Source organism: Rhinopithecus bieti, unplaced genomic scaffold, assembly GCF_001698545.2.
Source record: "Rhinopithecus bieti isolate Rb0 unplaced genomic scaffold, ASM169854v2 scaffold_51440, whole genome shotgun sequence".
NCBI lineage: Eukaryota > Metazoa > Chordata > Mammalia > Primates > Cercopithecidae > Rhinopithecus > Rhinopithecus bieti.
In genome coordinates, this window is record NW_016820117.1 from 90,203 (window position 1) to 108,906 (window position 18,704).

The following is an 18,704-nucleotide window of genomic DNA, read 5'->3' on the forward strand; positions in this document are numbered from 1 at the left end:
GTGGGCACGGAGGCGCGCGTGCAGCCGCCGGCTGCCCCTGAGTGGGCGGCGGGCGCCGGGGCCCCAGGAGCACGCGTGAGGGGCACGAGGGGCCGTCCACCGGGCTGGGGGTCAGCGGGTGCTGGAGGGGTTGGTGCCCGGGGTCCCCGCGGCCTGGGGGACAAAGGGGGAGCGGCGCGTGCAGCCGGGAGGAGGGGCGGGGCCGGGGCACGGAGGCCCCGCCCCTCCCCTCCTTTTCTCTCGGCCCCAGAGATGCGGGGTCTACCGAGAGGGAGGGGGTTGATGCGGGCCCGGGGGAGGGGTCGTGCGGCCCCTCCGGGCAGCAGAGGCCGCGGAAGGGGGGGGGCCCATAGAGGAAGAGGTAGGCCCCGGAGCCTACTCTCTCTTCCCAGGGCCCAGGCATCCTGGACCCCCCAACTCTCTACTGGGCTGACCAGCCCTCCTGTCCCTTGTCTCCCCTCCCAGGGGGAGGCCCCCGCTGAGATGGGGGCGCTGCTGCTGGAGAAGGAAACCAGAGGAGCCACCGAGAGAGGTGAGTGCAGCTAAAACGGGCCCCAATTGGACCGTCACCTTCCCTAAACACAAGATCTCCGGAGCCCTTAGCTCTGAACTTTTTCTCTTCCTCTACAGTTCATGGCTCTTTGGGGGACACCCCTCGTAGTGAAGAGACCCTGCCCAAGGCCACCCCCGACTCCCTGGAGCCTGCTGGCCCCTCATCTCCAGCCTCTGTCACTGTCACTGTTGGCGATGAGGGGGCTGACACCCCTGTAGGGGCTACACCACTCATTGGGGATGAATCCGAGAATCTTGAGGGAGATGGGGACCTCCATGGGGGCCGGATCCTGCTGGGTGAGAGGCTGGGTAGCCTGGGGGGTGCGTGGGAAATTTCTGACTCTGCCTTCCTTCTTATCTTGCCTTCTGCTTGCCTGTTTTTTAGGCCATGCCACAAAGTCATTCCCCTCTTCCCCCAGCAAGGGGGGTTCGTGTCCTAGCCGGGCCAAGATGTCAATGACAGGGGCGGGAAAATCACCTCCATCTGTCCAGAGTTTGGCTATGAGGCTGCTGAGTATGCCGGGAGCCCAGGGAGCTGCAGCAGCAGGGCCTGAACCCCCTCCAGCCACCACTAGCCCAGAGGGACAGCCCAAGGTCCACCGAGCCCGCAAAACCATGTCCAAACCAGGAAATGGACAGGTGAGTGGGATGGGAGAGATGGGATAATCAACCATAAACCTTTGGTGAGCTCTTATACAGTTTCACTTAAGGCTTCTACTCCATTTACTCATTCACATATTTAAACAAGGGGCTACTGTGTATCAAATATTAGGCTGTGCTTAATCTGTGAACCAACAGACAGGTTCCTCTCTTCCTGCAGTTTACATTCTTGGGTGGTGAGAATTTGATGTTAAAGAGTCAATTATATACTTAATGTCTTAATTACTCTTATGATAATGACAAGGTAAGGGAATTTCAAACCACTCTTCCTTTCTACCTCAAAGCAAGCCCTTGGGGAACTCAACTGTCACTGCTCTATTTGTAAAGTTTTTCCTGGGAATCCCAGTGGGAAAGGAGATGAGGGCCACAGAAATAATAGAGGAGGGAAGTGGCAAGGGCCCCAGAGGCCCAGAAGATTTATGACCAAGTTCTAGGGTTACTGGGTCATACCAATTGTTGACCTAAAAAAAAAACTGAGGCAAACTTAACATTAAGTAGTATATATTTGGGCAGGTTTTGAGGACAGCCTTCAGGAGCAAAGATTCAAGTTGCCCTGAAAATACACTCTGATTAGCAGCAGTTACAAATAGGATTTTTTGTTTGTTTGTTTGTTTGTTTGTTGTGTTTTGGTTTTGAAGACAGTTTCACTATGTTGCCTAGGCTGGTCTCAAACTGCTGGGCTTCAGCAATCTTCCTGCCTTGGCCTCACACAGTGCTGGGATTACAGGTACAAGCCACCACAACCAGCCCACAAGTAGGTTTTTAAAGGAAAAGAAGATTGGATGATATGAAGATATTGAAAAAAAAAACAGGCTGACTCTGGGCACACTGCCTAGGAGTTAGCCCTGCTCTGGAAGGAGCCACAAAAAGAAAAATAAAATAAAAATTTTTTAAAATATTGAAAACATAAAACACAAAGGAAAAGAAGAGGCAGTTCCTAAATTGTTTACCAGAAGTTTACATTAGAATAACAAGCTATAGATCTGCTATACATTGTTCTTTGTCTCACAGATACTATGCGCATGAAGATAATGGGTGAAGCAGCACCCTAGTCAGGTACAAAATGCCTTTAAGCAGTTGCCTCCAGGCATGGGCCCTAACGTTCCATACTCACTTCTCTCTGAGCCTGATAAATTTTGCCTGCTTCACATAGCACAGATTGCTATGAGCTACTTTTCCTTTCTCACTATGATAAACGTTAATTTTTATAGTTGCAGTTCATTTTGTAAAAAATAGGGAAGAAAAGAAATATTGAATTTATAAATTAGGTACAGTGAGAGATTAACAACAATAATAACATAATAGCATGATTATAACAATAGGCTGGGTGTGACTTGCCTATAATCTCAGCACTTTCAGAGGCCAAGGCCAGCAATCACTTGAGGTCAGGAGTTGGAGACCAGCCTGGTCAACATGGCCAAACCCTGTCTCTAACTAAAATAATAATGATAATAATGATAAATTAGCCAGGCATGGTGGTGTGCGCCTGTAATCCCAGCTACTCGAGAGGCTGAGACAGGAGAATCACTTGCAGTGAGCCGAGATCACGCCACTGCAGTTCAACCTGGGCAACAGAGCGAGACTCAAAATAAAATAGCACAATTCTAACAATATGCCACCATCACTGCTGATAAACTGGATAAGAGGGGACTAGTGTCACATAAAATTTACCATCTAAAAAACATTTTTAGGCCGTGCACAGTGGCTCACGCCTCTAATCCCAGCACTTTGGAGGCCGAGGTGGGAGGATCACCTGAGGTCAGGAGTTCGAGACCAGCCTGGCCAACATAGTGAAGCCCTGTCTCTACTAAAAATACAAAAATTAGGCCAGGCGGGGTGGCTCATGCCTGTAATTCCAGCACTTTGGGAGGCCAAGGCAGGTGTATCACCTGAGGTCAGGAGTTCGAGACCAGCCTGACAAACATGGTGAAACTCCATCTCTATTAAAAATACAAAATTAGCCGAGCATGGTGGTATATGACTGTAACCCCCCACTACTTGGGAGGCTGAGGCAGGAGAATCAATTGAACCCAGGAGGCAGAGGTTGTAGTTAGCCGAGATCCTGCCATTGCACTCCAGCCTGGACAACAAGAGCAAAACTCCGTCTAAAAAAAAATACAAAAATTAGCAGGGCGTGGTGGCGTGTTCCTGTAGTTCCAGCTACTCGGGAGGCAGAGGTGAGAGAAATGCTTAAACCTGGGAGATGGAGGCTGCAGTGAGCTGAGATCGCGCCACTGCACTCCAGCATGGGCGACAGAGTAAGACTCCATCTAATAATTAAAAAATAAAATAAAAAACATTTTTAAGTGTATAATTTAATGGTATTAAATACTTCCATCATGTGCAATCATCAGTCACCATAACTCATCTTGTAAAACTGAAACTCTGTATCCATTAAAAAGTAGTTCTCCATTCCCTCCACTCCCTAGCCCTTGGCAAGGACCATTATCCTTTCTTTCTCTGTAAATTTGACTAAGTACCTCATCTAAGTATAATCATACAGTATTTGTCCTTTTGTGACTGGCTTATTTCACTTAGCATAATGTCCTTAAGGTTCATCTATGTTGTAGCATGTCAGAATTTCTTTCCTTTCACCTGGGCAGCATACCAAGACCCCATCTCTAAAAGCGGTTTAAAATAATTTTTCAAAGGCCAGGCCCAGTGACTCACACCTGTAATCCCGTACTTTCTGGGGAGGATCGCTTGACACCAGGAGTTCAAGACCAGCCTGGGCAAAATGGCAAGACCTCTTTTCTACCAAAAAAAAATTAAGAAAACATTAGTTGGGCATTGTGACATGTGCCTGTAATCCCAGCTTCCCGGGAAGCGGAGGCAGGAGGATGGCTTGAGCCCAGTTCGAGGCCAAAGTGAGCTATGGTCATGCCACTACACTCCAGCCTGGGTAACATAATGAGACCTTATCTCTTAAAAAAAGTACATCTTTCCTTTTAATAGCTGAAGGTCATTCCATTGCATATAAATGCCACATTTTGCTTATCCATTCATCTGTCAGTGGCACTTGCGTTGCTTCGCACTCAGCTGTTGTGAATAGTCCTACTGTGTACGTGGCCACGTATAAAAGTCCGTTTAACTTTGTTCAGCTTTGTTTTCTCTTCTGTAAAATGGAAAAGGGCCTGCTCTGCATAGTTGCAGAGGTGAGTGAGTGTTAGTGTGCTTAACACTCTTCCTCTGAGGAAATAGCACCCATGGTTGCCACTTTGTGGCTAGTGGAGCCTCACATGGCATTTGGAGGTGTGGCTCATGACCCCACCCCCGCCTGGGGCTCCAGGCTAACCCAGGCAAAACTGTAGGTGCTCTCTGACCCTCAGTGTGCTCCCTCTCGGCCCACAGCCCCCAGTCCCTGAGAAGCGGCCCCCTGAAGTACAGCATTTCCGCATGAGTGACGATGTCCACTCACTGGGAAAGGTGACCTCAGGTCAGTCCTATCCCCCACCCCCAGTGGCTTGATGTGGCCTGTTCTGAAGGTTTCAGTGATAGACCCCACACCATTCTCTCTCTTCCAGATGTGGTCAAAAGGAGGAAGCTGACCTCAGGAGGTGGCCTGGTGAGCAGCAGAGGCAGAGCCTCTACCCCTGGGGGGCTGCTCTGAGGGAGGCTCAGAAGTGGGTCTGCATCCCATCCTCAATAGAAATGGGCAGGGTGTCAGTGGCCTCAATTTTTCTGATCTTTTTCTAGTCGGAGGAATTAGGTTCTGCCCGGCGTTCAGAAGTGACCCTGGCGAAAGGGGACCCTGGGTCCCTGGAGGAGTGGGAGACGGTGGTGGGTGATGACTTCAGTCTCTACTATGATTCCTACTCTGTGGATGAGCGCGTGGACTCCGACAGCAAGGTGAGGCAGAGCTGGTCCGCCCTCCCCGCCAGTGCTCCCCCAGGGCTGGGGTTTACTGTCCAGTCTTCCTTGTTCCCTGTTTTTCTCCTTTCTGTCCTTTTTACCTTTTGAATATCCACTAAGTCATTGCCCCATGCTGTCTGTAACTCTTTTTTTTGGGAGGGGGAGACGGAGTCTCGCTCTGTCTCCCAGGCTGGAGTGCAATATCACAATCTGGGCTCACTGCAACCTCTGCCTCCAGGGTTAAAGTGATTCTCCTGCCTCAGCCTCCCAAGTCGCTGGGATTACAGGCGCCCGCCACCACACCCAGATAATTTTTGTATTTTTAGTAGAGGCAGGGTTTCCCCATGTGGGCCAGGCTGGTCTCTTAACTCCTGACTTTAGTTGATCCACCCACCTCGGCCTCCCAGAGTGCTGGGATTACAGGCGTGAGCCACTGTGCCCAGCTGTAACTCATTTTCAGTGTACGCTCTGCCCATGTCATCCACAAAGGTGACCACCACCCTGCACATTGGATTTACTATTTTTTTATCAGCTAATGAAGTGATCATTTAACAGACGTGTACTGTTTAAAAAAAGAAAATAAAAAAGGAAATGACCAGAAAGCACTTTTTTTAACATACATTATGCTGTTTATATAAAATTCAAAAGCATTCCATTATCATTTATTTGCTTATTCGTTACTCTTTGTCTGGTTTTATCTTATATGTTTACCTACACAGTAGAATGTTTAGTTTGTCTAGTTTTGCCTTTTATTTAACGTTTTATCATGAAAACTTGCAAGCATTATCAAAAGAGTAGAATAGCAAATCCCTGTGTACCCATCACACAGCTCCAGCCATTATCAGTACACAGCCCATCTTGACCCATCTGTACCTCTCCCAACACACACACCTACTAGGTTATTTTAAAGCAAGTCCCAGACCTCGTATCATTTTACCTAAATGTATTTCCATATATATGTAAATATAAGGCCTCTTTTTGTCGTTCAACATCACTATACTACTGTTCTCACACCTAAAAAAATTTACTGATTTCTTAATACTATCAAATATCCTGTCAGTCTTCACATTTCCTCAGCTCTCATAAATGGGTTTTTGTCAAGATCCAAATATGGCCTGCACCTTGATTTGATTAACATTTATCTTAGGTCAGCCGGGTGCAGTGGCTCACGCCTGTAATCCCAGCACTTTGGGAGGCCGGGGTGGGCGGATCATGTGAGGTCAGGAGTTCGAGACCAGCCTGAGCAACATGGAGAAACCCTGTCTCTACTGAAAAAAATACAAAATTAGCCGGGCATGGTGGTGCATGCCTGTAATCCCGGCTATTCAGGAGGCTGAGGCAGGAGAATCACTTGAACCTGGAAGGCGGAGGTTGCAGTGAGCCAAGATCGTGCCATTGCACTCCAGCCTGGGCAACGAGCAAAACACTGTCTCAAAAAAAAAAAAATTGTCTTAAGACTCTCTTGGTATTTAGGTTTCCCCGTCTTCTTTTGTTTGTTTGTTTTGTTTTTTGAGACGGAGTCTCACATTGTCGCCCAGGCTGGAGTGCAGTGGCATGATCTTGGCTCACTGCAAGCTCCGCCTCCTGAGTTCAAGCAATTCTCCTGTCTCAGTCTCCCAAGTAGCTGGAATTACAGGCACCCGCCACCACACCCAGCTCATTTTTTGTATTTTTGGTAGAGACGGGATTTCACTACGTTGGCCAAGCTGGTCTCAAACTCCTGGTCTTGTGATCTGCCCACCTCGGCCTCCCAAAGCACTGGGATTACAAGCATGAGCCACTACACCTGCCTGGTTTCCCCATCTTCAAAAAAAAAATTTTATGGCCATGCATGGTGGCTCACACTTGTAATCCCGGCACTTTGGGAGGCAGGTGGATCACCTGAGGTCAGGAGTTTGAGACCAGCCTGGCCAACATGGTGAAAACCCATCTCTAATAAAAATACAAAAATTAGCTGGGTGTGGTCGCAGACATCTGTAATCCCAGCTACTCGGGAGGCTGAGGCAGGACAATTGCTTGAACCCAGAGGTGGAGGTTGCAGTGAACTGAGATCACACTATTGCACTGCAGCCTGGGCAACAAGAGCGAAACTCAATAAATAAATAAGAAAGGCATTTTTTCCTTGCCATTTATTTGTCAAAGAAACTAGGTCAGTTGTCGTATAGAATTTCTCACGTTCTATATGACGTTGGCTGATTGGGTGGAGATTGACACATCCTCTCTGCCCGTATTTCTTGTAAACTGGTAGATCTAGAGGCGTAATCGACTTCAGGTGCCAAGAGACTTGACAGTGGGTGCAAGTGCTTCTGGCCACATCACATCAGGATGCATGGAACATCTCATCTGGTCATTTTTCTTAGTGATAAGATTGACCAGTGGGTTCAGGTGATGTCAGCCTGAACCTTTCATATGAGCTTCGTGTCTAGTGTTTTTAGCAACCATTGGTGGTCTTACCTGTTTATGAACATCATAAAAGAGAGATCAAACTATGTTTATCTTCTGGTACTTGCTTTTTGTTTTTTAACTTAATATCACATTACCAAGATCTGTGTACATTGCTGTCTATAACTGTGGCACCTTTTCACTACTGTGTAATAATAGTCCATGCACCCTCTCTTTATGTGGACCTTTGTCTCCTCTCCTACCCACACTTATCTTCCCCAGCAGCCATCCGTGGGTAGTGGCGGGGGGCAATGGTGGTGGTGGTTTTTTTTATCCATCTCATTGTCTGAGTCCTGGGGATTGGATATGTCCTGTTCTGCCTCTCTCCCAGTCTGAAGTTGAAGCTCTAACTGAACAACTAAGTGAAGAGGAGGAGGAAGAAGAGGAGGAAGAAGAAGAGGAGGAAGAGGAGGAAGAAGAGGAAGAAGAAGAGGAAGATGAGGAGTCAGGGAATCAGTCAGATAGGGTAAGAGACGGAGGCTGATATCTCCAGAGGAGTGGGAGACTGTGGGGCTGGAGATCTGGTCCTGAAGGTGTTGGGGGGCCCCCTTGGGGTGAGGGTTCGTAACTCCTCCTCCTCCCCCTTCCCAGAGTGGTTCCAGTGGCCGGCGCAAGGCCAAGAAGAAGTGGCGAAAAGACAGCCCATGGGTGAAGCCATCTCGGAAACGGCGCAAGCGGGAGCCTCCGCGGGCCAAGGAGCCACGAGGTAAGGAGGCTCTGCTGCTTTTGGGTGCCCTCCTCCAGCCCCCGCCCAGCCCCCAGAGTGTGTGCACGCACACACGCTCTCGCATGTGCACCTGCATGTACCCACGCGTCCAGGCACCTGTGAGCTCGCACTCTCACTCTCTCTGTCTCTGTGTCAGGAGTGAATGGTGTGGGCTCCTCAGGCCCCAGTGAGTACATGGAGGTCCCTCTGGGGTCCCTGGAGCTGCCCAGCGAGGGGACCCTCTCCCCCAACCACGCTGGTAATTGCCAATTGCCGGGACAGGGAGCCACTAGGGGGCGACCTCAGGGCAGGAGGGAAAGGGAAGGAGGGGAACCACGCCAGAGCCGGGGTGTCCATGGCCAGGCTTTAGGGGTTCTGGGGCATGGGGGTGAGGTAGGGAGGGAGTGAGAGGACCCGCCAGGGGTCCCAATGGGTGAGGTTCAGGGCTTCCCTCAGCTCCTCTTTTCCTCCGTCCAAGGGGTGTCCAATGACACATCTTCGCTGGAGACAGAGCGAGGGTTTGAGGAGTTGCCCCTGTGCAGCTGCCGCATGGAGGCACCCAAAATCGACCGCATCAGCGAGAGGGCGGGGCACAAGTGCATGGCCACCGAGAGTGTGGACGGAGAGGTGGGGCCGTGGGCTGGTGGGAGAGGTGCCAGGGCGTCCAGTCCCGGGCCCCAGTCTCACCCTCTCTTCTTACCCATCCTCACCGCACACAGCTGTCAGGCTGCAATGCCGCCATCCTCAAGCGGGAGACCATGAGGCCATCCAGCCGCGTGGCCCTGATGGTGCTCTGTGAGACCCACCGCGCCCGCATGGTCAAACACCACTGTTGCCCGGGCTGCGGCTACTTCTGCACGGCGGTGAGTGACCAGTGGGGCAGACAGGCAGCATGCCCCATGGCAGAGGGGGCCCCGGCAACCTGACCATGTCGTTTCCCTGCTCCCAGGGCACCTTCCTGGAATGCCACCCTGACTTCCGTGTGGCCCACCGCTTCCACAAGGCCTGTGTGTCTCAGCTCAATGGGATGGTCTTCTGTCCCCACTGTGGGGAGGATGCTTCTGAAGCTCAAGAGGTGACCATCCCCCGGGGTGATGGGGTGACCCCACCGGCTGGTGCTGCAGCTCCTGCACCCCCACCGCTGTCCCAGGATGCCCCCGGAAGAGCAGACACTTCTCAGCCCAGGTACTGGCCTCCCCCTTCTCTACTGTCTGTTCCCTGCCCCATCACTATTGCTCCTGGACATGAGCTCCTTCTTCCACAGCGCTCGGATGCGAGGGCATGGGGAGCCTCGGCGCCCACCCTGCGATCCCCTGGCTGACACCATCGACAGCTCAGGGCCCTCCTTGACCCTGCCCAATGGGGGCTGCCTTTCAGCCGTGGGGCTGCCACTGGGGCCAGGCCGGGAGGCCCTGGAAAAGGCCCTGGTCATCCAGGAGTCAGAGAGGTGAGTGGGGAGTTGTTCAGGCACAGCAACTGGGGCTGAGGCCAGAGGAGCAGTGTCAAGGCTGATGCTGGAATCTGAGGAGCTCCCCTTCTCTCCCCACTCCCATGCTCCCTTGGTAGGCGGAAGAAGCTCCGTTTCCACCCTCGGCAGTTGTACCTGTCCGTGAAGCAGGGCGAGCTGCAGAAGGTGATCCTGATGCTGTGTGAGTGCCACCTATTCCTTCAGCAGACCTTGACCAAGTTCCATGTATATACCAGGCACTGGGCACAGGGCCAGGAGTAGTCATGAAGGATACAGTCCTTGCCCTGAAGGACTTAGTGTGGTGGGGAAAAGACACACATAACCCGTGACGATAGGGACGGTGGTGACTCGTAGGTGCTGGGTCCTGTTCTGAGTGCTTATACTTGTTAGCCTTGGCTTGCACAGGGAAGTTAGGGACCTTGCACGGTGCACAGCGGTACTGAGAAGTAAGGCAGGGTTTGAATTTAGGCAGAGCTGATGCCTTTGACTCCTTATTCTGATAAATGCCGTGGTGGAGGCAAGCTCAGAGAATGCCAGGAGGGGCCCTGACCCAACTTGGGGCTCTGAGAAGCCTTCCTGAAAGAAGTGCCACCTGCCCCCTAGCTTGCTTACCACTTGTCCCTCCCTCTCCCGGTGTGGCGGGCTCTCCCCGCAGTGGACAACCTGGACCCCAACTTCCAGAGCGACCAGCAGAGCAAGCGCACGCCCCTGCATGCAGCCGCCCAGAAGGGCTCCGTGGAGATCTGCCATGTGCTGCTGCAGGTCAGCACGGGCCCGGCCCCATGTCTCATTCACCAGGCCCTTAGGCCCCTCCCCTGCCCCATGCCTCCCTGGTGCCAGCCCTCCTGCCCCCTCACAGGCTGGAGCCAACATAAACGCAGTGGACAAACAGCAGCGGACGCCACTGATGGAGGCCGTGGTGAACAACCACCTGGAGGTGGCCCGTTACATGGTGCAGCGTGGTGGCTGTGTCTATAGCAAGGTGTGCATGCAGGCAGCAGGGCGTGGCCCCCAGAGTCAGGGACCAGGTTTGGGGTGCCAGCCGGAGACTCATTTGCCCATGTCTCCCTCAGGAGGAGGACGGCTCCACCTGCCTCCACCACGCAGCCAAAATCGGGAACTTGGAGATGGTCAGTCTGCTGCTGAGCACAGGACAGGTGGACGTCAACGCCCAGGTCAGTGGCCCACCCAGCGCAGCCCCTCCGGCTCCCTGGTGCCTGGGTTCCTTGGCTCGGCCTCAGACTTTGGGCCCCCTTTCTACATCTGACCTCTAGCCCTTTCACTCTGCCTCAGGCCGCTTGTGTCTGTCCCCCTTGCTTTCTTCCTCATTTGTATTTCTCTTCATTCTTTTCTTTTTCTTGCTGCTTTCTCTTGATCAAGTTTCAGAATAATCAGTTCCTGCCTTCATCTCTGAATGTGTCCAGTGAGGCTTTTTTAACTCTCAGGTTGTCACATATTGGATGTGTTTTCGTCATTTATTGGCATTCTTCTCAGTCTTTGAATTATTCCATCATTATCTAGAAGCCCCTTCAAGAGGCCTCTGTGGCCGTGACATGACCCAGTGGCCCAGTGGCCTTTGAGAGCATCCTGACCTTTCAGCACATTTCCTGCCCCTGACTCAGCATCCACCATTTCTCTTAAAAAACTCTGCTTCCTTTATGGGAAACTTTTTTTTTTTTTTTGAGATGGAGTCTTGCTCTGTTGCCCAGGCTGGAGTGCAATTGCGTCATCTTGGCTCACTGTAACCTCCACCTCCTGGGTTCAAGTGATTCTCCTGCCTCAGCCTCCCGAGTAGCTGAGATTACAGGCGCCAGCCACCGTGCCCAGCTAATTTTTGTATTTTTAGTAGAGATGGGTTTTTACCATATTGATTGGCCAGGCTGATCTTGAACTCCCGACCTCATGATCCACCCACCTCGGCCTCCCAACGTGCTGGGATTACAGGTGTAATCTGGCCACTGTGCTGGCCAGAAACATTTTTTAGAGAGTACAGTCTATGGACCTCGGAGTGTTTATTATTACTGGGTTGTCACTGCTTCTAGGACTTGTGAGTGGGCAGACTTAGGAAATTTTTTTTTTTTTTTTTTTGAGACGGAGTCTCCCTCTATCACCCAGGCTGGAGTGCAGTGGCCGGATCTCAGCTCACTGCAAGCTCCGCCTCCCGGGTTTACGCCATTCTCCCGCCTCAGCCTCCCAAGTAGCTGGGACTACAGGCGCCCGCCACCTCGCCCGGCTAGTTTTTTGTATTTTTTAGTAGAGACGGGGTTTCACGGTGTTAGCCGGGATGGTCTCGATCTCCTGACCTCGTGATCCACCCGTCTCGGCCTCCCAAAGTGCTGGGATTACAGGCTTGAGCCACCGCGCCCGGCCTGTTTTTTGTTTTAAGAGAGTCTTGCTGTGTCACCCAGGCTGAAGTACAGTAGCATTTCACAGACAGTCATAGTTCACTGCATTCTCGAAATCCTGGGCTCAAGCAACACTCCCATCTCAGTCACATGAGTAACTGGGACTACAGGCATGCGCCTCCATGACCAGCTCCTGGCTGTATTTTTTGGAAAGAGAATAATTACTCACTTTATTTTCTCTCCAGCATCAGGCAGTAGGCACTACTAGTCCCATTTTTTAGATGAAGAAACTATGACCCAGAGACGTTAAGTGACTTACCCCAGGTCCCACAGCTCGTGAATGGTGGAGCTGGGATTCACACACACAGCCAATCTTGACCATTTGCAGCTTTGGTGAGCAGGCCCAGCTGCCCCCACCCTCACTCCCTTCCCACCCACAGGACAGTGGGGGGTGGACGCCCATCATCTGGGCTGCAGAGCACAAGCACATCGAGGTGATCCGCATGCTACTGACGCGGGGCGCCGACGTCACCCTCACTGACAACGTGAGTGAGAGTTTGGTTGAGGTAGGGCAGCCCCAGGCCCCTGAGCAAGGTGGAGGCTGGATTCAAGGGCCCAGCTGCCTGCACCTCATCTGTTGCCCTCCTATCTCCACAGGAGGAGAACATCTGCCTGCACTGGGCCTCCTTCACGGGCAGTGCCGCCATCGCCGAAGTCCTTCTGAATGCGCGCTGCGACCTCCATGCTGTCAACTACCATGGGGACACCCCCCTGCACATCGCAGCTCGGGAGAGCTACCATGACTGCGTGCTGTGAGCCCCTGCCCCGCCCTTGATGCCCCTGCCCCCACTTCTTGCAGCCTCAGACCCCACATTGGGCATCTTGTCCCCTCTTCAGGTTATTCCTGTCACGTGGGGCCAACCCTGAGCTGCGGAACAAGGAGGGGGACACAGCATGGGACCTGACTCCCGAGCGCTCCGACGTGTGGTTTGCGCTTCAACTCAACCGCAAGCTCCGACTCGGGGTGGGAAATCGGGCTATCCGCACGGAGAAGATCATCTGCCGGTGAGCCCTGGGCCCCTCTCTGCACCCAAGGCCACCTCCCCACCCAGCCTCCCCGGGCTCCGTTGCATCCTCACAACATTCCCCAACCCCTCCCTATGTACCACTGAATCCCCAGAACCACCCACAAGCCCCCTCCCCACTGGAGTTGCCAGATATAGCAAGTAAAAATAGACACCCCGTTAAACTGGAATTTCAGATGCACAGATGCATACTTTTTTAGTGCGAGAATGTCCTGTGTAATTTTTGGGACATAGTGTACTAAAAAGCTATTTCTTGTTTATCTAAAATTCCATGTTAACTGGCTGTCCTGCATCTTACCTGGCAACCTTACTCCCCTGCCCCCAGCCCCAGGAACCTCCCCAACTGTCTCACTGTACGTGGAGTAGCTCCTCACCCCCTGTTCCAGCCTCCCATCACCTTCTCCCCATCTTCTGCAGGGACGTGGCTCGGGGCTATGAGAACGTGCCCATTCCCTGTGTCAACGGCGTGGACGGGGAGTCCTGCCCCGAGGATTACAAGTACATCTCGGAGAACTGTGAGACGTCCACCATGAACATCGACCGCAACATCACCCACCTGCAGGTGAGTAGGGGGCCGGGGTCTCCCCAAAAGGACACTGAGAGCTGCCAAGTACAGTTAGACAAGCTTCAAACCAACAAAGGCACCTGGCCTAGGAAGGGTTGGCTGGAAGGGAGCCCTGGTGTGGGGTCGCATCCACCCCAGGGGAGGGAGCCTTTTCCTGGGTCACAGAAAGGTGTCATATGAACTCCCAGTAGCCGTGGGGACATCACCATGAGCAACATACTGATTCCCCATCACCCTCGAACCATCGCCACCCACTGTTGTAACACATGGACCCCAAAGAGAGGACAGTGGTTAGGGGGTCGGGGCACCGAGAGTAGAGGAACCCAGACCCATCGTGGGGTTGAGCTGACCCCTGCCTCCTCGCCCCAGCATTGCACATGTGTGGACGACTGCTCCAGCTCCAACTGCCTGTGCGGCCAGCTCAGCATCCGGTGCTGGTATGACAAGGTGCGTGCCCCTTGCCTTGGCCACAGACACCCAGCCCCTCCTTCAGAGGAGCCAGCCTCCAACAGGCCAGCTCCCTGGGACCTTGTCCTTCACCTACCCTGTGGGGGAAGTGACTGAGAGGACTGGGCAAGGCCTGGGAATCCTGGGACATGGCTGGGATAGCGATGGGCGTGTGCCCAGGTCTATGCAAATCAGGGATGATGCTCCTGCATTTCCTGTTCTTGGATCTCAGAGCCTGTGTGACCTCCCCAACCCCATCTTCTCTGTCTCTGGGTTGGGTTCAGCAGTGGATTTTTCTGTAGAGTCTTGGGGTTCCTGGGCGGGCAGCTGAGGTGGCCCCCAAGGAGAAACCACTGTCCTCCCCTCCGCACCCTAGGATGGGCGATTGCTCCAGGAATTTAACAAGATTGAGCCCCCGTTGATTTTTGAGTGTAACCAGGCGTGCTCCTGCTGGAGAAACTGCAAGAACCGGGTGGTACAGAGTGGTATCAAGTGAGGCCCTGCTCCACAGCCCACCCTCTCCCCACCTCACCCTTTCCTCCCTGCTCCTGGGGCTTTTCCAGGGCCTCCACCCAACAGCGCCCTCTCTCCTACCCCCAGGGTGCGGCTACAGCTCTACCGAACAGCCAAAATGGGCTGGGGGGTCCGCGCCCTGCAGACCATCCCACAGGGGACCTTCATCTGCGAGTAAGTCACCAGGAGCACCTTGACACCTGGTGGGAAGGAGATACATGGCCACTGCTGACTGCCAGGCCTCCCTCTCATCCCCCTGCCCTGATGAGTCACATGTCTCCATCTGGCCACTCTCTTGCCAGCCTCCTCTGACCCCTATTCCTGCAGCTGAGCAGCCAGCCTCCTCTGACCCCCATCCCCGCAGCTGAGAATGGCACCTGCCTCCACTCTGCCCAGACCACAGGTCTTCCCTCCCTCCACCTCTACCCTCTACCTTCCCCTCTACCCCCTCCTCGCCCTTCCTAGCTGGAGAAAGTGCCAGTTTGGGAGACAAACAGACTTGGATTTGAGCCCCTCCCTGCTTCTGGATGTCCTTGGCCAAGTTACTTAACTTCTGTGAGCCTCATTTTTCTTGTCTGTAGAGTGGAGGTGATAACAGCTACCTTTCTGTCTACCTCCTCAGGGGCCTGTCCCTCTCCATCAGTTCTCTGCCCAGCATCTGTAATTCCCCGCTTTCTCTTGGCTCCCATCCCATGACCCTCAGTCTTACCTTGGTCTCCTTTGGCCTTTATTTTTTATTTTATTTTATTTATTTTTTGAGACGGAGTTTCAACTCTTGTTGCCCAAGCTGGAGTGCAATGGCACAATCTTGACTCACTGCAGTCTCCACCTCCCCAGGTTCCAGCGATTCTTCTGCCTCAGCCTCCCAAGTAGCTGGGATTACAGGCACGTGCCACCACACTTGGCTAATTTTTTGTATTTTTAGTAGAAACAGGGTTTCACCATGTTAGTCAGGCTGGTCTCGAACTCCTGACGTCAGATGATCCGCCTGCCTCGGCCTCCCAAAATGCTGGAATTACAAGCTTGAGCCACTGCGCCCAACCGTCCTCTGGCCTTTAAAAAAGATAGTCCTCTAGGCCGGGCGCGGTGGCTCAAGCCTGTAATCCCAGCACTTTGGGAGGCCGAGACGGGCGGATCACGAGGTCAGGAGATCGAGACCATCCTGGCGAACATGGTGAAACCTCGTCTCTACTAAAAAAATACAAAAAACTAGCCGGGTGAGGTGGCGGGCGCCTGTAGTCCCAGCTACTCGGGCGGCTGAGGCGGGAGAATGGCGTAAACCCGGGAGGCGGAGCTTGCAGTGAGCTGAGATCCGGCCACTGCACTCCAGCCTGGGCGACAGAGCGAGACTCCATCTCAAAAAAAAAAAAAAAAAAATAGTCCTCTAACCATACTTGCCTGTTCAAGAGACCATCCAGTTTCTTTCCATCATGTCATCTCTCAACTTCTCTAGCAAGCAGCCCCTTCCTGCTGGGCCTCAGTTTCCCCACCATCCACTCACTGCCTGTCCCTGGCAAAATCGGCCTTTGCCCTTCCTGCTCTGCTGAAGCTCTCTTGACAGTCACTCCCCACCCCACGTCCTCTCCATGTGTCTTAATCTCCCAGTGTCTGCTCACCCCTCCTTAGATAGCCGGCTCCTCTCCTCCCTCTGCTGTCCAGATATGGGCGCTCTTGCCCTGACTCATGCCTTGAGGTCCTTGCCACTCCTGTACCTCTGGCTCTTCCTGCAGTCCTGGCCCCTCTTCTGTCCCATATCGCCCATTCCTGCCGGGTGGTTCCTAGTACACAAACCTCTCTGTATCCAAACCTGAACTTCCCCACCCAGGCCAACTGCCCCTACACACTAATCCCCTTAACCACAAAGCCTGTGGTCTCTCTGTGCTGACTGAAGGCTTCCTCTGTCGAGGCTGGAATGCTGCCCTTTCACTTGCCCACCACTGCTACTCCAGGCCTTCCCTTCCCCACACCTGCCAGCCCTGCCTATTCCAGATTCCACAGGCTTGTGAGGAGAGATGGGGCCTAAGCCGCCTCCTAATAGCCCACACTCACCTTCAGAACCGTGGGTTCCTGTCCCACAGGTATGTCGGGGAGCTGATCTCTGATGCTGAGGCTGATGTGAGAGAGGATGATTCTTACCTGTTCGACTTGGACAACAAGGTGAGCAGGAGACCCCCTCTTATCCTGCTGCTCCCCAGGGCTGGCTTTCAGGAGCTTCTGGGAAGTCAGTAAATGGAAACCTGGGGATGAGGGACTGGGGAGTCAGTGGGTGGGGAGGGCGATCAGGGAAGCAGGGCGGGGGGCGATGTGAAGAGTGCCGTCCCCCCACCCCAGGATGGAGAGGTGTACTGCATTGATGCCCGTTACTATGGCAACATCAGCCGCTTCATCAACCACCTGTGTGACCCCAACATCATTCCCGTCCGGGTCTTCATGCTGCACCAAGACCTGCGATTTCCACGCATCGCCTTCTTCAGTTCCCGAGACATCCGGACTGGGGAGGAGCTAGGGTGAGACTCTAGGGGTCTCTAGGGGCTCTGCCAGGGGGTGGAGATGCAGCAAACCTGGGACCTGAAGGCTGGCGTGTACCTGGTGTCCAGGCATGGAGCAGTGCAGAGCTTCTCAGACTTCAGTGTACATAAGTATCTCCTGGAGGACTTGGTGAAACAGTCCTGCGCCTCCCAGCGAGATTCTGAATCAGTAGGCTTGGAATGGGACCCAGGATTCTGCATTTCTAACAAGTCCCCAGGCAGTGCTGATGCTGCAAGTCCATAGAACAGACAAGGGCTGAGATCCCATCTGGAGAAGATAGGTTGGGTGCGGGGTCCCTCTTAGGGAGTAGGATCCACAGGGTCTTCCAGGTGGGCTCTTGGTGGCTGGGTCCAGCTCCCACAAGCTCCTGTTTTCCTCTGACAGGTTTGACTATGGCGACCGCTTCTGGGACATCAAAAGCAAATATTTCACCTGCCAGTGTGGCTCTGAGAAGTGCAAGCACTCAGCCGAAGCCATTGCTCTGGAGCAGAGCCGTCTGGCCCGCCTGGACCCACACCCTGAGCTGCTGCCCGAGCTCGGCTCCCTGCCCCCTGTCAACACATGAGAACGGACCACACCCTCCCTCCCCAGCATGGACGGCCACAGCTCAGCCGCCTCCTCTGCCACCAGCTGCTCGCAGCCCTTGCCTGGGGGTGCTGCCATCTTTTCTCCCTACCACCCCTTCACACATTCCTGACCAGAGATCCCAGCCAGGCCCTGGAGGTCTGACAGCCCCTCCCTCCCAGAGCTGGTTCCTCCCTGGGAGTGCAACTTCAGGGCTGGCCACCCCGCTGTTCCCATCCTCAGTTGAAGTTTGATGAATTGAAGTCGGGCCTCTATGCCAACTGGTTCCTTTTGTTCTCAATAAACGTTGGGTTTGGTAATAAACTGCTGTTTTTGTGTTGGGGTGGGGAGAAAGCACACTCTGCTAGAGGGAATATGGGTCCAAGGGCCAGAATAGGATGGGAAGCAGGCTGGATGGGTGTGGCTGGTGTGACGGCTGCCCAGTGTGGGGCGGGGAGGTGGGGGGTTGTGGGGGCCCGCTATGAAGATCCCATTTCCCAGGCGCAGTGGCGCACACCTATAATCCCAGCACTTTAGGAGGCTGAGGCAGGAGAAACCTGAAGTCAGGAGTTCAAGACCATCCTGTCCAACATGGTGAAACCCCATCTATACTCAAAATACAAAAAACTTGCTGGGCGTGGTGGCGGGCACCTGTAATCCCAGCTACTTGAGAGGCTGAGGCAGAACCGCTGAACCCAGGAGGCAGAGGTTGCGGTGAGCCAAGATCAAGCCACTGCACTCCAGCTTGGGCAACGAGTGAAATTCCATCTCAAAAAAAAAATACAGGTCCAATTTCCACACTTTAATCTTTGGCGGGAGCGTGTTGTGAGTGTATGGCAGTTAAGGTAGTTTGTGAGATTATAAAGTGTTTTCTTATCAGAGCATGCCAGGTCGTTCACTGTGGTCCGTAGTGCCCCCGGGAAATAGCCCTGAGCCCCAGTCCCAGGCTCCAGCTCCCCAACCTACTGGGCAAAAG

General features: G+C 53.4%; 1 protein-coding gene across 6 annotated transcripts in view; it reads left to right on the forward strand.

The window, feature by feature from the left end:
- The window catches only part of EHMT2 (euchromatic histone lysine methyltransferase 2), an 18,707-nt gene extending 655 nt beyond the window's left edge, over nt 1–18,052 (forward strand). Inside the window, exons 2-29 of one of the 6 annotated variants that reach the window (XM_017859577.1) lie at nt 46–58; nt 464–532; nt 631–849; nt 938–1,191; nt 4,564–4,648; nt 4,737–4,777; nt 4,909–5,061; nt 7,838–7,972; nt 8,098–8,212; nt 8,370–8,471; nt 8,691–8,839; nt 8,932–9,075; nt 9,162–9,397; nt 9,477–9,659; nt 9,779–9,861; nt 10,336–10,442; nt 10,540–10,662; nt 10,754–10,855; nt 12,466–12,591; nt 12,683–12,837; nt 12,923–13,090; nt 13,528–13,672; nt 14,045–14,122; nt 14,499–14,614; nt 14,723–14,809; nt 16,714–16,792; nt 16,967–17,142; nt 17,549–18,052. In XM_017859577.1, coding sequence (XP_017715066.1) covers nt 46–58; nt 464–532; nt 631–849; nt 938–1,191; nt 4,564–4,648; nt 4,737–4,777; nt 4,909–5,061; nt 7,838–7,972; nt 8,098–8,212; nt 8,370–8,471; nt 8,691–8,839; nt 8,932–9,075; nt 9,162–9,397; nt 9,477–9,659; nt 9,779–9,861; nt 10,336–10,442; nt 10,540–10,662; nt 10,754–10,855; nt 12,466–12,591; nt 12,683–12,837; nt 12,923–13,090; nt 13,528–13,672; nt 14,045–14,122; nt 14,499–14,614; nt 14,723–14,809; nt 16,714–16,792; nt 16,967–17,142; nt 17,549–17,729 — 3,624 coding nt within the window. In that variant the 3' untranslated portion in view covers nt 17,730–18,052. Of the gene's footprint in view, nt 1–45; nt 59–220; nt 533–630; nt 850–937; nt 1,192–4,563; nt 4,649–4,736; nt 4,778–4,908; nt 5,062–7,837; nt 7,973–8,097; nt 8,213–8,369; nt 8,472–8,690; nt 8,840–8,931; nt 9,076–9,161; nt 9,398–9,476; nt 9,660–9,778; nt 9,862–10,335; nt 10,443–10,539; nt 10,663–10,753; nt 10,856–12,465; nt 12,592–12,682; nt 12,838–12,922; nt 13,091–13,527; nt 13,673–14,044; nt 14,123–14,498; nt 14,615–14,722; nt 14,810–16,713; nt 16,793–16,966; nt 17,143–17,548 lie in introns of those variants that run through there. The other 5 variants (XM_017859572.1, XM_017859573.1, XM_017859574.1 and 2 more) reach the window with 5 other exon arrangements.
- The last annotated feature ends 652 nt before the right edge of the window (nt 18,053–18,704 follow it).